The sequence below is a fragment of the Tauraco erythrolophus genome, chromosome 28 (genome assembly GCF_009769465.1).
Source record: "Tauraco erythrolophus isolate bTauEry1 chromosome 28, bTauEry1.pri, whole genome shotgun sequence".
NCBI classification, from domain to species: domain Eukaryota; kingdom Metazoa; phylum Chordata; class Aves; order Musophagiformes; family Musophagidae; genus Tauraco; species Tauraco erythrolophus.
In genome coordinates, this window is record NC_141492.1 from 1283677 (window position 1) to 1301668 (window position 17992).

At 44.4% G+C, this 17992-nt stretch overlaps 1 protein-coding gene across 1 annotated transcript in view; it reads right to left on the reverse strand.

Moving 5' to 3' along the window:
• The window catches only part of DOT1L (DOT1 like histone lysine methyltransferase), a 75337-nt gene that overhangs the window by 19026 nt on the left and 38319 nt on the right, over positions 1-17992 (reverse strand). Inside the window, exons 8-16 of the mRNA XM_086627839.1 lie at positions 15519-15574; positions 12734-12813; positions 11314-11382; positions 8398-8504; positions 7364-7405; positions 5564-5647; positions 4589-4823; positions 4040-4153; positions 2472-2563 (exon numbers count right to left, since the gene is read on the reverse strand). Coding sequence (XP_086483965.1) covers positions 2472-2563; positions 4040-4153; positions 4589-4823; positions 5564-5647; positions 7364-7405; positions 8398-8504; positions 11314-11382; positions 12734-12813; positions 15519-15574 — 879 coding nt within the window. The remainder of the gene's footprint in view (positions 1-2471; positions 2564-4039; positions 4154-4588; positions 4824-5563; positions 5648-7363; positions 7406-8397; positions 8505-11313; positions 11383-12733; positions 12814-15518; positions 15575-17992) is intronic.

Consider the following 17992-nt stretch of genomic DNA (forward strand, 5'->3'; position numbering starts at 1 on the left):
TAAACCACTTGTACTTCTAATGCCAAAATTACTCCAGCGGGCCACCCGACCCTTCCACTCCCAGAACGCTTCCTGACCATAACATTCCTTAACTGGATACTTGCTTACTCATTTCATGGACGTGCACTATGCGAGCAGCACAGGGCAAGGATGGGACTGGCTGGAGTCTCATTTATTCTGCTCCCAGCTGAAAGATGAGTGCAGCAAGAGCAGCAAGCTCTGGAGATGACACTTTTCTCCAACTTTTGCTGCTGAGGCCACACAGGAATCATGCAGAAACTGAGCCATCACTTCCGAAAAAGTGGAGGACAAGGGCGAACAGCACCTTGATCTTCCAAGCGATTCATTCACGAAGCGAAGCAGTAGTGCTGGCAAGTCCCACACGTGTGAGAAAACACAGGACCTGGCACACAGCTCCTGCTGCCACTCACGCCAACCACTCGGGAAAACAGTTGAGTCACTGCAACGCTAAACATTCCGCCACAGGTGATGCTCAAAAAATCATTTATGCCTTCAACAGCAGTGGTCTCGTCCCGCCTTTACAAGCAGTGGAGGAGCTGACAGCTCCATCTAAGGGTAACGTGGTGAACTGGCAGCTCGCAGCATCTTGTTTATTTCAAAATCCTGTTACAGAAACGTTTTTCTTGCACTTGAAAAACGTTCATGCAAGAGGGAGTTACTGAACAGACTATACAGCAGCACCTCATCCAGCAAAGTTCTGCTTCTGCCCTTGTGAAGTTTAACTTGCCATGCTCTCCCTGGAACCATTAAAAAAATATTTTCATACTGAATCCCTCATTTTAATGTCTTAAAGTATGAAACAGCTGTTAGACTCCATCACAAAGTGATTACTTTTCCACTCTCAATCTACACTTCCAGCAGATGGCACAATATTTGCACACTATCCTTGCTCATGCTATTTTCCGTGCCAGGAGATGAGCTAACTTTATGCTGACTTTCCTGACAAGTGCAGGACAAGCAGAAAATATGCTGCTTAAGGAAAGAAGTTGAAAATTCAAAGTACTGTTTGACTGTGAAAACAAATGGGAACAACCATAGAAAAAAGGTTTGCATGAACTCCACATCAGCATCATCCAACTCTCAGTAACGAAGAGGGTGGCACAAGCCAGCCTCTCTTATCTGGAAAAAGAGTTCCCATTATGGAAAACCTCACAAAACAATGCTATGACTTTATGCTGACACTTTCACAAAGTCCACAGAGCAAAGAAAAGCTTCCACGGGGGCTACCAAAAGCTGGAATCGGCCAGAAGTCAAACTTTATTGTTGAGCTCAATGGGGAAAGGTTCCTCCACAGAAGTAGCAGGCACAGTCTCTCTCATGAGAGTTAATTTAATAAAGCAATTAAATTATTCATAACTGAGGAAAAGCAACACAAGAAAAGGTGGCTAGCCAGTAAATCTCCTCCCTCTGCTGGGGAGATGGCTCCATAGCAGGAAAAATGCCACACTTCCCAGCTGCAGGATTTCCTTTGCCTTTCCATGTGTTTCCACCCACGACTTGGTAAATTTACACTTTGCCCACCCGTGCAATCTTAACACATCAAGATTATCAATGCTAAGGATGCTTCATTAAGTCTCTTAAGTGAGTCATGACAGTTTGGGGGTTTTAATTCCATACTTCAATTTGTTACAAGTTTAATGAGCCATCCTGATGCTACAGTACTCAATTCATTCAGGCTTTCCTGTAGTGGGAAAAGAACAGCATGTCAGAAAAGCCCAGAAAATTCAACTCCAAGGAATTAGTAGCTGTGTGTTTTTCGAGATTGGCCTCATTCAAAGTTGCTACAGCCTTTAGCTAGATTAAACACAATTTAATTATCGAAGAGCAGTTTGACTAGCAGCTGGCAGGATGCATCCAGGCAGGGAGGCCCTAAGCGGGGGCAGGAATGTGTTCAGGCAGTGCACGCTGCCGGGGAGGGCCACCACCACCTCTGGCTCCTGTGGGCCACCACCACCTCTGGCTCCTGTGGGCCACCACCACCTCTGGCTCCTGTGGGCCACCACCACCTCTGGCTCCTGTGGGTCACCACCACCTCTGGCTCCTGTGGGCCACCACCACCTCTGGCTCCTGTGGCCCACGAGACATTTAGAGAAGAAAAGCAGCTGCCAGTCCCAAACGGGAGAAAAGGACAGGGGTCAAGACATCAGCTTCCTGCACAGGTACACACAGTTTCATGTCAAAATAGAGGGAAAAAATCAGAAATACTGAAGTCAGTCTTATTAGGTGGAGGGGCACGGGTTTGCAGATGGGAAATTTCAGCACACAAAGACTGATCGAGTCAGAATAAAATCCCCAGGTACAGTCATTTAGCCTCAGCATTATTCTGGTAGAGTCTTTCTAATTGGCCTGGTGTTAAGAACACACAGTTCTGACTTCCAGCATGTCCCCCCTCCCCTAAGGTATCTAGTAGTGTGACAATTCTGTTTAGAAATATTAAAAATGAGACCTACCTTTTCCTGCTCCAGTAACTGTTGCAGACTTGCTTTATACTGAGGAGTTTTCATGTATGCCATGAACTGCATGTACTGGATCTTAAAAGAGTCTGAAAAATAAACAAGGAGATGATACATTTCAAATGAGAGTAAGTGCAATGCTCCTATTTACCCCTATTTGCTCCCTTGACACCTCTCCCCACTTTGCTCTCTTGCTTTTTATTTGGATGGTAAGTCAGACCAAGCCATTAAAGATCAATTTAGAGCACGCTGAAAATCCATCTTCTGATGCAAGCTGAACTCCTGGATCCATTAGCTACTCATAATAGGTAACCCATTGGAAGTCATGACAATGCATTCCGAAACCAGAGGAACATGATGGGTGCTAATGGTGTGTTTGCATGATGAAAGAGGAGCTGAACGGCTTTTAATGCACTGCAAGTAGAAATAACAAAGGAGATCAGCTGTAGCAGCCAGAACCAGCCCTGAGCTCAGAGCACTCCTTCTCCCAGCCTCACACACAGGGCCCGCTGTACTCCCCCTACCTCCACAGACAGATGACAAGCTCTACACCCACATTCACTCTACCCTCCAAGGAGCACTTGCTCCTCATTGCCCTTCTGTCTCCAGTCTCCTGTTACACCATGAACCTTCCTTCTCCCCAGCCCTCACCACCACGGCCCTTCCATCATAAGCCCAGCTACACGATGAAGTCCAGTCTGCTGCAATCGCAGGCAGCCAAAACAAGCAATATATAGTGTACAGACTTCTGAGTCAAGGTTTACTTCAGACAACTGTCATTCTCCCCGCTTCCCCCTGACTCCGACACGAAATGTCCCTCTAAATCGCTCTTTTTTCCTCTCTTTCTCTATAGTAAGAATCAGTTGTAACTGTAAGACACCACAGCAAGAGAGCAGGAGTTAAGGACATCGCAGATGCCCTTGGTCTCTACATCAACAGGAACATTACATCAGATTCCCAGATGATCCTAGACTGGCTCATGTTCAATGCCAAAGGCCGGAAACAGTTGGGGTGGGAGAGAAACCAGAAGACTCAGAAAACCACCCACCAGGTTTTTTCTTAAATCACCTCTTGCACGTGGAGCACATTTTCCAACCACATCACCTTTGTTGCCTCACAAACTCAGACAGCATCTCATTTACTTTGCTGTAAGTTTTGTAGAGAAAATGGAGCGGTGCTCCCCAAGATTGTATGATTTAGGAATAAGAGAACGGCTTCATTTAAAATAAAGTTATTTCTGCCTAGCCGTTTCCATTTAAAGTTATTTTGGATTCCTGCTAAATCCAGGCTAATTTCCTTTTGTGCCACACGAGAGCTGAAACAATGCCAAAAAACAAACGCAGACCAAGACACCAAGTTCAGCAGTAAGCAAGAGAAGAGACCTCGTGGTGACGCCGACAGGAGTGGGGCAGGGAGGGGGACATGGGGAAGAAGCTGTCCCCCTCTCCTGTTCCATCTGCACCCTTCCCCAGTGGCTCTCTCAGCACCCTCAGATTCACCGAGCGTTCAGGACCCTCAGAGCAGCGGCTCCCACGACAAGCACGGTGACCACATCGCAGCCTTACCTAGCAGCTTCTGTAGTGCAGGTGGGGTAGGTGTCACCAGCAGCTGGTTAGACGAATGCCGTTGCACTTTAGGAGGTAGTTGGTAATATGGACTATGAGGTGACTTGTAAGCATCTAAGGAGAGGAAAAAACACAACCTTGCAGATTATGACAGTGTTTCTGGCCAGCACAGCAGCTTTACCATCGGAAAGCATGTCATCTGCAACGCCAGACCCAGTAACTCAGACCAACACCGCGCAACAAATTGTTTGGAATTACATCCACAGTTTATCCTTAGCTTGTCGCTGCTGCTGCTGTTCTGTCAGCCACAGCTCAGCTCCAGCTTCTGGCCAAGCACCTACAGCCAGCCTCAAGCACCATCTCACAGAAGCGTACCACCATCTCACGGGGAGCTTTGCTTTGGTGGCAAGGGAGAAGTTATGACACAAACCCAAAGAAAACCCAGCAATAGAGGAAGAACGACCTCCAAGCCAGCATGCAGAGCCTCAGAGACTTATCAAGGCTCACGGGGCAGGGGGAGGCTTCTTCCACCGTCAGCCCAGAACTCACCCTGAGGAGAGGATGAAGATGTCTGTGAAACAGTTTGAGCATGCAGAAGTTCTAGTGCAGTTTGGTTCTTCTTGGTCTTGCGCTCTGTATTTGCAGTGTTCATTTTCTTGGGGCGCCCTCGTTTCCTGCCTGCCATTTTCCTTCCTTTTTTACTCAGCTTTTTCTTCCGTGCTTTGGAGGGAGATGGCTTTTTAACAGAATTTGCCACAGCCTTTTCTTCTTCAGCACCAGAATCCTAAGAGATTTTTAAAAGCCAAAAGCTCTTTAGTCATTTCTACCCACATAGGCAGCATTCCTTTCAAGCAAGCATTAATAACTTTATTTAATAGTTTTATGAAAGGAAACTGATGCACTGTAGCTAAATAACTCGCCCATGAAGCAGACTTGCTTGGAATAAAAGCTGTCCCCAACACCCCAAGTAGTTGTGCTTATTCTCTGCTGGACTTACCCAGTACAGAAAAGGAAATCTGTAACTGTTGTCTAAGAAAAGCTGATTATTCACCCTGTATCAACTATATTCTTTAACTGAATTTCATTAAAAAGACAAAGTACATCCAATACTTTGTATTTTTGTGCATGAACAGGCGCTGCATTTCTAACAGTATCATGCAATGGAAGGAGAAAGGAAATGAGTCTTTGCAAAAGAGACCCAGCACACTTTGAACTGCATTCAATGAGTTATGACTCGGGGACAGCTCTGCAAGCTGGTGCTGAAGGTAAGCGAGGGTGGACAACCAACCACTCTATTCATCTTGCAATATCTTTTTTCCAGAATTAGTGGTGCAATTCCCAAGTGCAGCTTTTATTAAGTCACTCCATCATATTTTTGTCCACAGCAACAGCTATACCAGTCTGCACGTTCAGAACAAACACAGTCAGTCCCCCACGGAATCAGGCTCTTCCTGACACAGATTATGGGTTTCTGCACAGCGAAGGAGAAAACACATTCGCTCTATGAAAATGCAGGATATTCACCTTGTTTTCTTGAACCTTCGTTGGAGTAGTTGTGTTGCTCTTATTTTCTCTTTGTTGACGACGTCTAGCTGCCTCTTGTTCCTCCTGGAAAATGTTTTAGAAGACTTAATAATCTGCTGATATATTTATCACTTCTTAACACAGACCACTGTTTCCCATCTCAGTCTTCCACACGAGCGAGGTGTAAGGGCTTTTATCATACAATGCCAAATTAAAAAACCCCAACCTTTTGTTACCAGCAAGGGAAAACGACTCACCCTGCCCCTGGCAACACGCAGTGGGACAAGGGAGATAAGTGCAAGTCGCCCTTTCCACCGAATTACCTACCATCACCTACCATCACCTACCATCACGGGTTTCAAACACGCAGCCACAGGGCAGAGATTAAGCCTCAACCTCTTCCCTTATTCTTCCCCTCCCAATTCCACCCCCCCGGATCACCGGTGTTACAGGTTTTGAGTTGTTTGGTTGTAATTATTAAATATTTCAATAGCTTTACCTATATTGCCAACATTTCGCGTGTTGCTACATCACTTTAAAAATGTTACATGACTTGAAACAGCAAAGCCATTAATTGTCATCTAATCCAATTTTAGACAAGTCTGTAGAGGAGACTGAGAAAATAATTATTAAGTAGCAACTTTTGGGCTTGATTTTCTACTAGGCTTAAGTAAGGACAGGAAATTTCAAAGAGCTCACTGGAAGGTTTTCTTGTATCTTCCAGGTAACGTTTAATTTGCATGAGAATTCTGGCAATTCCAACATCTCTTCAATTTAAGTGAGTTATCAACTAGTCTGTATAAATGGCAGATTTGGTAGAAGTGGCAGGTTTAAACAGCCTCACCATTAAAAGCAGGGAAGTTCAAAAGCACATGGATGCAACTCTGCATTTTTTCCTTTGACTCTGAGAAGACTTCTTTCTCCCAAGTCTGAATCCAGCAGTCTGCAATAACCCAACCTCAAAGCTGCCATTAGTCTGTTCTCAACATTTACTAAGCAAGTCAGTCTGAAGCTGAACAATCACCTGAAGTTTTAAATTAAGTGGCCTCACTTAATTCTCTTACTGGGAATACCAGCCCCATCGGTTATTTCAGACTAATACAGCTGAGCACGGTCTCAAAAATCCTCTGGCATTTTAATTCCACATGTAATAGCACAGACTGCAGCAACTGACAACACATTAGCAGGCTGTCAGGTCTCTTTCTTAATATCTGGATAAACAGCACATCTTATTCGTGTATTTCCAACGTGCAGGTTGGATATTAGGTGAAGCGTTCAAGGCCAGGCTGGATGAGGCTTTGGACAACCTGGTGTAGTGGAGGGTGTCCCTGCCCATGGCAGGGGGGTTGGAACTGGATGATCTTTGAGGTCCCTTCCAACCCAAACCATTCTGTGATTCTGTGATTTCATGTCTCAAATAGCACGTCCCAAAAGGAACGTCTCAGAGCACTCTTCAGCTTCATTTCCATGCAGCTGAACACTGGGACAGACTCAAACTATCGTTTCCTTCCTTAATTTCAGCTCTTTAACGAACGAACAGCTCTTTACAGATCTCTAATGCAAGGGGAAAACACCTTGCAGCTGCCCCACTAATTCTCTATTAGAAAGCTCTTGAACATGACTGTATTAGTGCTCGATGGCATGTGATGACTCACTTCAATTAGCTCCACGCCCTTGTTCCTTGCTTACCAAGAAAATTTGATTTTCTGTCAATTCCATATATCTTTAACCAGTGACTAAATTCCTGATAGTGGCTACTCCATTATTTTGAGTTTTCCACAGAAAATGACTGACACTTACCCTGAGTTTTGGATTTTTGAGACTAGAAAAATAGTTTTCAAGCTGAAAATAGAAAGATAAGATCATCATTTTCAAAGTCACGACAGATGAATACATAAGAACAGAACATTAGCTTCATGCAGAACTGCAGAAATTCTGACTGGTTTTCTTCTGATAAGCTACATCAAGAGGCCATTTACATTCATTCTCTTTAGCTACACAGACCCGTTGTGTAGCAGGATATAATCCAGGCCTCAACAAGGTTTTATCATCTCAGCCACTGCCTATCCTTGTTTTAAAGCTTTGTGTCACGTATCTCCACGCAGTAGAAGGTTGTTTTCCATGAAGCTACTTCACTCTCGTACTCTACTAAAATACTTATCTACACCCTAGCAGATCCTTTAACAGAAGCATTATGAGACTAGAGCAGACTTATAAAAAAAGTCTTACTATCATATTGCAAAAAACTCAGTGTGGAATAAACTATTTCTCCACAGTTTACATTTCTACAGGGTTGTTTTTGTTTTCTTGAACCAAAAAAAACCAAACCAGCGAATGCATCAGCATTGTTATGGAGCTTTGGCTGGTTCTACGGCAACTGAAATTTCAACTAAAGTTGAGATTTACTGCTTGAATATGATAGAACGAAATGGTCTGTACACCACAAAGTAAACTGAAGAATTAAAGACCCACGGAGTCTTTACTCAGTGCAGAAGCTATAGCACAAGACCATTCTGCCCAGTTGCATATTCTGGAGCACGAGAAGGAATCATGCTGGGAAACCTCTTCACCTTCAACGAATGAAGAGATCCAGCACTGTCCATAATGGCACTGTTTGTGTAACACGCTGCTTGAGCATGCAGGATGTTCTGCACATTCAGCCAGGCTGACCAGGGAACTGGGGAAGTGCACCCATTCCAGTTAGGTGTGCTACAGGTCTGTAAATATCCAAACAACCATGTAAACAGTTCCCAAGAAGAAGGAACTGAGGTTGGCATGTTGGTTCCAAAGCAGGCAAAGCAGCCAGAGATCTACTGGCCTGTGTTGATACTCACTATGGTTCGGTCAATAGTATGCAGGTAGTAAGAAACTGGTTTCCCGGTCCATGACACAGACCCTTTCAGTGGTGATAGCTCCACAACTCTCATTATAGTGCCAATATCTAAAGGAAGAAAGCCAAGTCAGGGAACACAAGCTTGCTCAGTTTGCCACTCAGTTGTACTTAGCTGAAACTAGCTGTGCAACACGAAAGGCACATTGGAAACTGAAATTTTGGATTCAGATCGCAACATCCCAGAATAAAGCACTGCACTAAGTTTAAAAACAACTTATTCTCTTGCTACATGCACCCTACAGAAAACTTCAGAGATTTGGAAGCTCTGCCCTTCATTTCTTGCGAGATAGTCAGCCATCCTAGAGTAAAATTATGGGCTAGTGCAAGCTTTTAACAAACAGAACTTCCCTGTGTCTCAGACAGCTTTTAGGAGGAACCCAGCAACAACATATCTGCAGTAATGGGCAGGACTTAATTAGATAGGACCAATAAAAGAACATCATTAGATCCAACCCATGTAAACTGTAACTGCTCTATATTTGGACTGGGGACAAGCACGTTTTATATTTGCTTTCTTGCCTATATTTGTTTTTTCCCTAGAATTAATAGGTATGGGATGTGTCTAAGCATTTCCATAACCACTGAACACTGAGTGAGTGGCATGACTGAGGAAGAATTTATGGCACACTTCTAATTAAATTAAAAAAGTTACCCAGAAGAGTCAAAAAGCAAGTTTTAGGATTCAGCAACGTCAGCCACAATTTTAACCACATTTTAATACTTGTTTTGGTTTGCCCCAACTCTTTCCACAGATCCATTTCTTGTTCCAGATGGAACTACTAAGGACAAAACTTGTATTGAGAAAAAAGTTTGCCTGCTTCTTAAAGCTTTATCTTTTCCACTATATTTTTTAAATTATTTAACTGTTCATACTTTAGATCAAAACATTACATAGGCAGGCAAACCACGCGACTCAAATCATACTCAGGCACAAAAAAAGCCCGTTGAATAAAAGTCCTCTGAAAAGCCTTGCAGGGCAGCAAGCACAGCAGAGTGAAATCACCTTCTCCGCGTGCCAAGGGCACCGGCCACGTTCTGTGCCACGAGCTCTACGTGGATGACATCTCCCTCCAAGTGCCACTTGGGCCACTAAGGCTGGAACAAGCCCCGGGCCCAGCACATCCCACACGTGCTCATTTGGTATCGGTATTTCCCAAACACAGCAGGGTCACAGAATGGGATTAAGACCTAAAATTGGTTCCCAGAATTTTCACTCACTGTTTGTCACATACAGTGGTAATTTATTTTCAGGAACTCTTATCTGAATCCCTGGAAGAGTTTCCTATTGGTGGAAGCTACTATCTATTTTTATGCTAAGCAATCTCATTGATCCAAATCTTACTTAATCTCTATATAATTTTAACATCAACATTCACTTCAAGCATTACATAACAGTTGATGCACAGAACTTCAGCATTCTAGAAAACTATTCTCACTGAATCCGCACTTCTGCCTCACCACCACTTCTTTTAATAACTGCACTCTCCCAAACCTAGCAAAGAGAGAGAGAAGGAAATGGTCAGAAGCCAGGAAAGAAAAGGTTTGGGAGGCCAAAAAAAAATTATTTACATAGGCACGTTTCGTAAACGAAATGTCAAAAGTGCCTCTTAGATTGCATCTAGTTCTAGTGCTGCAGAAGAGGTACCAGGCTTTACTCAGGTGCTCTTTGTCTTATTGGCAAACTGACAGACTGATCTCAGCTCTCTGGAGGTCTCAGGATTTCCAGGAGTACCATTCCGCCTTTTTTTCTCCTTTTATTTTCAAGTACGTGTCAAAAAAGGATTGGTAAGCCAGGACCCAATGGTTAATAAGGTTCCAAACAACCAGATGCCACAGAAAACAACATCCAACAGGAGGGAAAAGGGCAGTTTTGGGTGTCCAATGCACAGGACATTCACAACAATTCCAGCTTAGTAAAAATAACTCACAAAGGCACTATTTCAGTGAAATGCCTTAATGACAGTCTTCAAATTACTATTCTTGAAAAGCAGTTTGCTGTGAGTGTCAGGCCAAAACCAGAAAACAGCCTGAGATTTGTAACTCAGTATTTTACTTGCCATGTTTGCACAAGGAGGGGATTAAGGCATTTTTTTAATTAGGGAGTGTTTTGGACTGGACACGTAAATACATGTAAAACTCTGCTTGGATTGTTCTTTTGCTTTCAAAATTTCAAGGATAAAAACTGAAAAAAGGGTCAGAAGCAAAACCAACAGCACGGGGTGTTGGTAATCTCACAACCTCATTAAACTGCAGTTCACATACTTGCAAAGGGTGCAAACATTGGCAAATATCATGTCTACTATGGCCAGAAGAGAAGAAAAACACAAAACTTTTTGGCAATAAAACAGACACAGCGACTGGGCGTTTAGGGGATAGGTCTGTTTGATCAATTTACAGTACAGAAGACAAAGCATTCAAAGCTCAACATTTCAGCTTCTAAGCCTTACAAATCATGAGTGGTGGGATTTACTTGTCCAAATTTAGACAGCTGGGTGTAAGGAACCTGCATGCAAGCTGGTCACTGCAGCTCTTTGTAGTTAAAGAAATGAATCACACCCTTCAACTTTCTCTTCAACTACAAAAGATGCCCAGCCAGGGAAATATTGACATGATAGACATCTAAACACAGCAGGATGAACCCCATAAAAACAGTTTCTGTTTGCCTCAGTGTTGGGTGGGGTTTTTCTGTTTGTTTGATGTTAAATACATGTCACTGTGACACGTATGCTATAGTAACACAACATCATTTTTCTGCTTGCTTACATAACTCTTCAAAGAGCAACAAAAACCCACTATAGACATGTTCATATAATGAATGCACCATAATTGTAATGAAGAATAAAAAGAGCAATCATACCACTCAAGTTTCGACTGTTAATTCTAAAGTTTAGAGGTGCAAAAGGTTTTGAGGACACAATTCTCCCACCTGGAAAAGAAAAAAAATAAAGTCAGCTACCACCACCGTTTCTTCTAGAAACGACAACTTATTAAATATCACTCAGTACAGAGCCCTAAAGAGCAGTCCTAATAAAACCACCGCATGTGTATCATTACAAAAAAAAGAAAATTAGTTAAAGCTCATTCTGACAGCATCCAAGAAAGTCATTGTATTAGTCCCCCAGCTGGCTGTGAGGTGACACCTCAAGGATCCCTTCAAAATGACAGCTCTCAAAACACTTCAAAAAAAAGAGCGCATTCATTCTCAGTGGCACCCTGTAAAAATTGCTATTAGAACAGCCCTATCTCTTCCCACTTAGTGCCTTTCCTACACAAGCCCCCAAGCCCTTTCATTTAAAGGAAGGCTCAGCTCCATTTCGGCTGTTTGCGGCCCTTTAGCCCAGGGCACAGAGCCTGAGCACCTTCTGGCAAGAGAACTCAGGTTTCTTTATTTTATAAAGATCTCTTGAACCTTCCCCACTTTGTCACTTCTCTCAAGCCACCACTAAACAACAGTTCAAAAAAAATTAAAAAAAAAAAAGAAGGCTCAACCACTAAAATTAAAGACAACAGCTTAAGTTTGGGGCAAGTTTGGGGCTTTTACGGTTTGCAACAGAGCCCAGAAGTCACATTGTTTACTTCAGCACAAAGCTGTACTATGGGAAGCCACAGCTTCTTTGTTCATGCCACGCATTTTTCCTTTCCAGAAATAGTTATTTTTGTATTTCTGCCATAACCAAATAAAACTGTTACTTATCCAAGAGGTTAAGAGGAAAGAAAAAAAGACACCCTGGGCAATGTAAAGGCCACAGCGGGGTTACTGGGCAGCCCCGGGCACTGGTGTCTGCAACGCGACTTCTCTAGAAGCACACGAGACATCCAGTGACAGTGTCCCCCCCAATTTGAATCCTTATGAGTTAATACCAGTGCTAACTGTGACAACTTTAAATGGGAGAATCCAGTAACTGAAGCCAGTAAGCCATTATGGCAAGGGGATACACAAAGCTGTGCCTGTGCAGTCAGGAAGCTTTGCAGTCTTGGCCATCGCACGTTTTGGTAACAGGTAGGGAAGGACCAGCAGTTCCTCCTCCCCCAACAGAGCTCCACAGAGTCTTCCCATGCCGAGCTACCTCCACGTAACCAGGTAGGTCAGAGTAGACAGTACGATGGGAAGTAAAAATCCCAGGAAATAACCACTGTGGTGCAGACACTTGCCCGCGAGGCACAGAACGAAACCCACCGACTTGGCTTCTGATGGCTGCAGCTAAGCCCTTACCACCAGCAGCTCCCACAGAAAGCAGGAAACCAAGGCAAAAAGGTTTTTAAGTCCCATTTGTTACCTTCCTTCATGTTCGCAAATCGCTCCTTCAGCTGGTGATCCACCTCAGGACCAAAGGCAAAGTTATTCACAAAAATAACACTGCAAGATAATGGTCTCGTTAATGAACAGGGACAGGCAAACGGCTCCCGACTACACACGCACGGCCACCCCCCGACCACAAGTCACGGTCCCCCAAAGCCCTTACAGCCCCCGACTACGCTGAAAATCGCCGCGTCCCCGAGTGCACGGCTCCTTCCACCCAACGGAACGCTTTCTCCGTGCACAGTGACCCAGCACAGCACCTCACAGGCACGACCCACGGAATTCCACGGAAAAAATTGTAACGGCTCCTGCTCTGACAGTTCTCAGCACACGGCTGAGTCGTGCACCATAGGTTTGAAGGTAGAAACAATGTGCAAAACGTTTTCACCCCTCTGCCACGGTGAGATCAACCACCAACACAGAAACTACCAACACACTTACAGCAGTTAACCCACACGTGAAAAGCAAACTGCAACACAACAAACGCACATTTCAGCCCATTACTTCATGTGTGTTTAAAATATTACAGCAAAATATCAAAATATATTTTCTCTTCTAGCTCTAAATTCTCCTGCAAGGCAAAAAGAGAGCTGACATGTCTCAGCACGTTTTCGCTGTCCTAAACCCAGCACTTCACCCTGACCCACAACAGAGGATTTACATCTTTCTTTCTGGGTTAGAAAATTCGATGAAAGGGGGTTTGCTCCTGAAAAAAAAAAAAACAGTCATATGGAAACAAAGAAACCTGCACACAGGCAGAATCACACAAATGATAAAAATGTTTCCAAAGAAACAAAAGATGTCACATTTTAAAAAATAAATACTCCTTTATTGTTAAGAGTCTGGGCCTGGTCTAATGGTCCCTGGTGCCCTACCAGCTTGCAACAAGAGTCCTCAACATCTCTTGGAAGCCACTGGGCACCCTGCACACAGAACTGTGAAGGCCACTCTGGCGTATTTTTCAACACGAAGAACTGATTTCTTTGCAAGAGGTCTGTTTGAAAACTCCCCTCCTAGTGCCTCCACACGTGAAACACGTTCAGCAAGGACACTGAGTTTAAGAGCAGCAGCCAAAGCTATTAAAAAAACATGGACGAAAAAAATGTTTATACACCAAGGAAAAAAAAAAGTTACTCTTGCTACGCCTTGCTCTCGGAAATTTGGGAAACCCTGCCTGGCAAGCAAGGCTAGCAGGGGTTTCTTCCTCCTCCTTCCCACTACGTGCCAAAAAAGAGGCCTTGCAAAAGAGCCAGGCATATTAATGGGACTAGAAAACATCCAGGAAAGGAAGGGAAAAAGCCATGGCTTGCCAGATAGATTTTTTCTAGTGTTCATTCTGGCACAGTATTTCGCATGCCCATGGCAGAAGAACAGGAGCCCCTGATCCACCTCCATTTCCACCCTCTTGTCACACGCCTGGCTACGCCACCGAACAGGCATTGCCAGGAGTGCCACGTGCTGCACGGCGTGCTGACACCCCAGCACGGCACCGCGCGGAACCGTGCCCTGGTACCAACAACCCTGCCCTTCGGAGCCGGGCCGTCGCTCCGTGCCCGCGGGAAGGGCGACACCTCAGCTCGCTCTCTAAGATGGGATGGCTCCGAGGTGAGCTCATCAGACAATCTGCAGCCTCATTAGACAGAGCAGACGCTGAACAGTTGGCACACTCGGAACAAACACCTAACAGTCGTGAGCAAAAAGCCACTTCTTTTTGAATTTCTGTGTCAGAGAGCAAAGCACGGTGGCTGCGGATCAGCTGGCACACAATTAGCTGCATACCGTACAAAATAAACATCCACCAGCATTTCTGCATGCAGTTAGATGTATTTCAGCTAAAAATAACCCCCCCAAAATTAAATTTGTTCCAAGGAAAGTTGCCCAGACAGCAGAGGAGCGTGCATTTGGAACAGAAAGCAATAAAGCCGAACCCCACTGTGCTGCAAGGCTGGGACGAGTCTGTCCACAAATTAAAAGGCACCTCCAGAAGTTTAACTGAGGTAGATCATAATGCAAAAGTCATCAGCCTGGCAGACGCCTTCGCGATGGAGTACTCTTGAAAGATTGTCTTGGAAGCAATCCATAAACTGCCACAACGCTGGAGACTTTCAGGGAGCCCTCTTTGACAACTGTCTTCCGTTCCCCCACATAACAAAGTGGCCCAGAAGGTCACACAAAAATAAAGACTTTTTTTCTGTCCATAAGGCTAAAAGTCTGCAAAGCCTTTAAAAATACGGATTATTTTATTGCTTCTAACAAATTTACTCCCTTTTTGCTACCACCAAAAAGGAGTCTAAGCCTCTGTTAGACTCCAACCTTCACATAAATAAATCTCCAAGACAATCAACTTAAATGAATTCTCAATTAAGTTGGAACAGACTCACTTGGGTCTTTTGCTTTTTTTTTTTTTTTTAAATGGAAAGGGAGCCTAGCTGTATGCACCAACAGCCAAGATAACTAGTGTTCTGCCAGAATCACTGACACGAACTACAAGGATATGCAAAAGAAACAGAGGTTTATACTCCTCTGTATAACCAGAATTTATCTTGGATACACCCCTGTGGGTAATATCGTGGGACGTGCATTTAAACCCATTCTTCTAGTCAGAAAACAGGATCTAAAGAGGCCAGTATAAAAGCTGGCAGATAGACTTCTGGTATTTGCTATGGAAATTCTATATAAAAAGCTGGCCAGCCTCCCAATTTCCATTATACAAACTCCGAAATATTCAGTTCATAAAGCAGCATTCAACTGCTGTACCGTACCTTGTGTTTGCAATTCTCTCTCTCCATTCTTCTGAGAGGAAGTCACCTCTTTCCAGCTTAAAAAAAGACAAAGAACACAAAAACACACACACACACACAAGAGTTAACATTGTTCCTTTCTGCTCCATCTCCCTTTTCCTTTGGAGAAGGCCAAACAGGCTGTACCACCTCAGTGGTACTACTACAAACAAGGCCAAACTGAGTCTTTGGGAACCACGGAGGAGACGCAGCACCCCGCGCTCAGCAGCTGGCTCTGCCCGTTCCTCAGCTCCCAGAGGTGCCACCCTCTCTGCTCCCACCCCAGCCGCTCTCCTGCCACGGGATGAACGGGAAAAGGTCTCCAGGAGCCCTGTGAAGACTGTGCTCCATGGAGAAGCCAGGAACCCCATAGAGCACCCATGGCAGAAAGGATCAGCGAACGGCTCCTCGAGCCCCCGCGGTTCGGTCAGCCCCTCCGGGCAGCGGGGGAACCGGAGCAGAGACTTGGCACAGCGCCGGCTGGAAACACTGGCTCGTAATTCAGGCTCTTGTTGCAACAGACAGACAAGCATCTGATTTTTGTGTGGCACTAAATATAAATCTTGAAGGCTTCCAGCACTTTCGAGCTGGAAATCAAGTAACATAAAGGCCTTACTTGAAAATAATTATAGTTATGACTTTAGTGACTTACACAGTACCTTTCTGACGAAACCACATCAAGGCTCAGGTTTACGCTCACAACTACAGAGCCGTTCCTCAGATCAATGTTTTCTCAGTTGTGCTTTTGAAATGAGAGAGTAATCTATGGGCCATACTGTTCTGCTGTGCCACAAGTAAGGCAGAGGGTGGGTTGGGGGAGGAAGATAAGAGGAGAAGAGAAAAAATAATATGCAACTATATAATCAATGATGATGACACGCTTTGAAGGGCCAAGTAAGATGATGGCTTATGAGAACCTCAGGAACATCAAAGCAAAGACAGTGACTGCTTAGCATCCTTTTTCTGCACATATTCCTTTGTATGGGAAGAAGTGAGCGTTTCACATGCCAGCACTTATTCTCCTCTAGTGACAACTCAAACAGAAGTGCCTGCACTGCAATGCAGACACACTGAAGCCACTCCCAGACCTCGCTGGCTCAGCCAGGATGCCTGTCTGGGTGAAGCAGCAGAACCCGGTGCCTTCCAGTGCAGCTCTCCCTTCCCAGCGGAGCAGCCTGACGCCACTCGGAGCCGCGGGAGGGACGACAAACGGAGGCAAACCTGGCTGAGCCGCTGCGAAGGGCAGAGCCACAGCTGCCAACACGAGCGGGTCTGCTTCTCGGGAGAAAAGGAGGGGAAAAAAAACCAAAAAAAGTCCAAATGCCCTGCTGCTACACACTGAGCAAAAGGGCTGAGAAAGGCAAACGTCGAGACTGCTCAGGCAAGAGACCAAGAACTTTGCAAAGAGTCTTAAGTGTCAGAAACTAAACATGCTGAAAACAGCAGGTTAGAGTTAACTAAAGTTAGTCACAAGCATCTGTTCTGCCAAACAGCTGGCTGAAGTAAGATTTCGAAACAGAATTACTACCTGTATTCTCATACCTGCTGGGAGGGGATGCATGTTTTGATATCCCCACTGTAATAAAATCAAAGCATGTGTTGGAGACAACTCAGAGAGACCCAACCTAACCACATCCTAGTGGGTCTTTTCAAAATGTAAAGCAGAAACTCAATAGAACATCAGAACAGTTCTAAAGTGTACTGAGTTCTTCCTCACCTCATGTACAGAAACATTTCTTCTGGAGCTCTGCATGCCCTATTTGTGAACGGAGACCCTCTCTAGATTATATTTAGAGATAATTTTGTCTCAAAGTCTTATCTGTGCTTGTAGTAAACAGTTTCATGGTTGAGTAACCAAGACACAGTAGAAAACCCACATTCAAGGCAATTATATTTATTTTACAACGGCTTTTGCAAGTCAGCTTCTATATTGCAGTCCTCCACACCACACAGTTCCTAGTGTCTACATGAGGTTTTCATACACTAACAGAAGAAAAACATTTGAAAAATAAGGAAGAATGATTATAAAGCCATAGTCTAGCAAAAGAACAAAGAACCAGCGTAACACAAAACTATTTTGAAATAATAAGCTTCATATAAAGGTCCTGAAATGCAATCTAAGTGGCTGTTAGACTTTATTCGGATCTAGTTACACTCTATGTTTGTCCTGCCTGCGTGGTTAGGAAGAGCGCGGTTCTAACCGAAATCTCCACGCTTCAACCTGACATTACACACGGAGGGAGGCAGAACACTTCTTCCCTCGCCTGCTTTTGCAAGGCACAGCCATGTTACAGCTCAAATGAACCACAGCCCTCTTTAAACCCATCTATTTTTGTATTTTAATGCTGCCCTAGCTCCTACTTAGCCAATGGTTGAGGGAAAAATCTCACCAGGAAAAATACTGGAGTACAGAAATAACCAGATGGTCAACGGCGGTTGGGAGAGGATGGGTTATT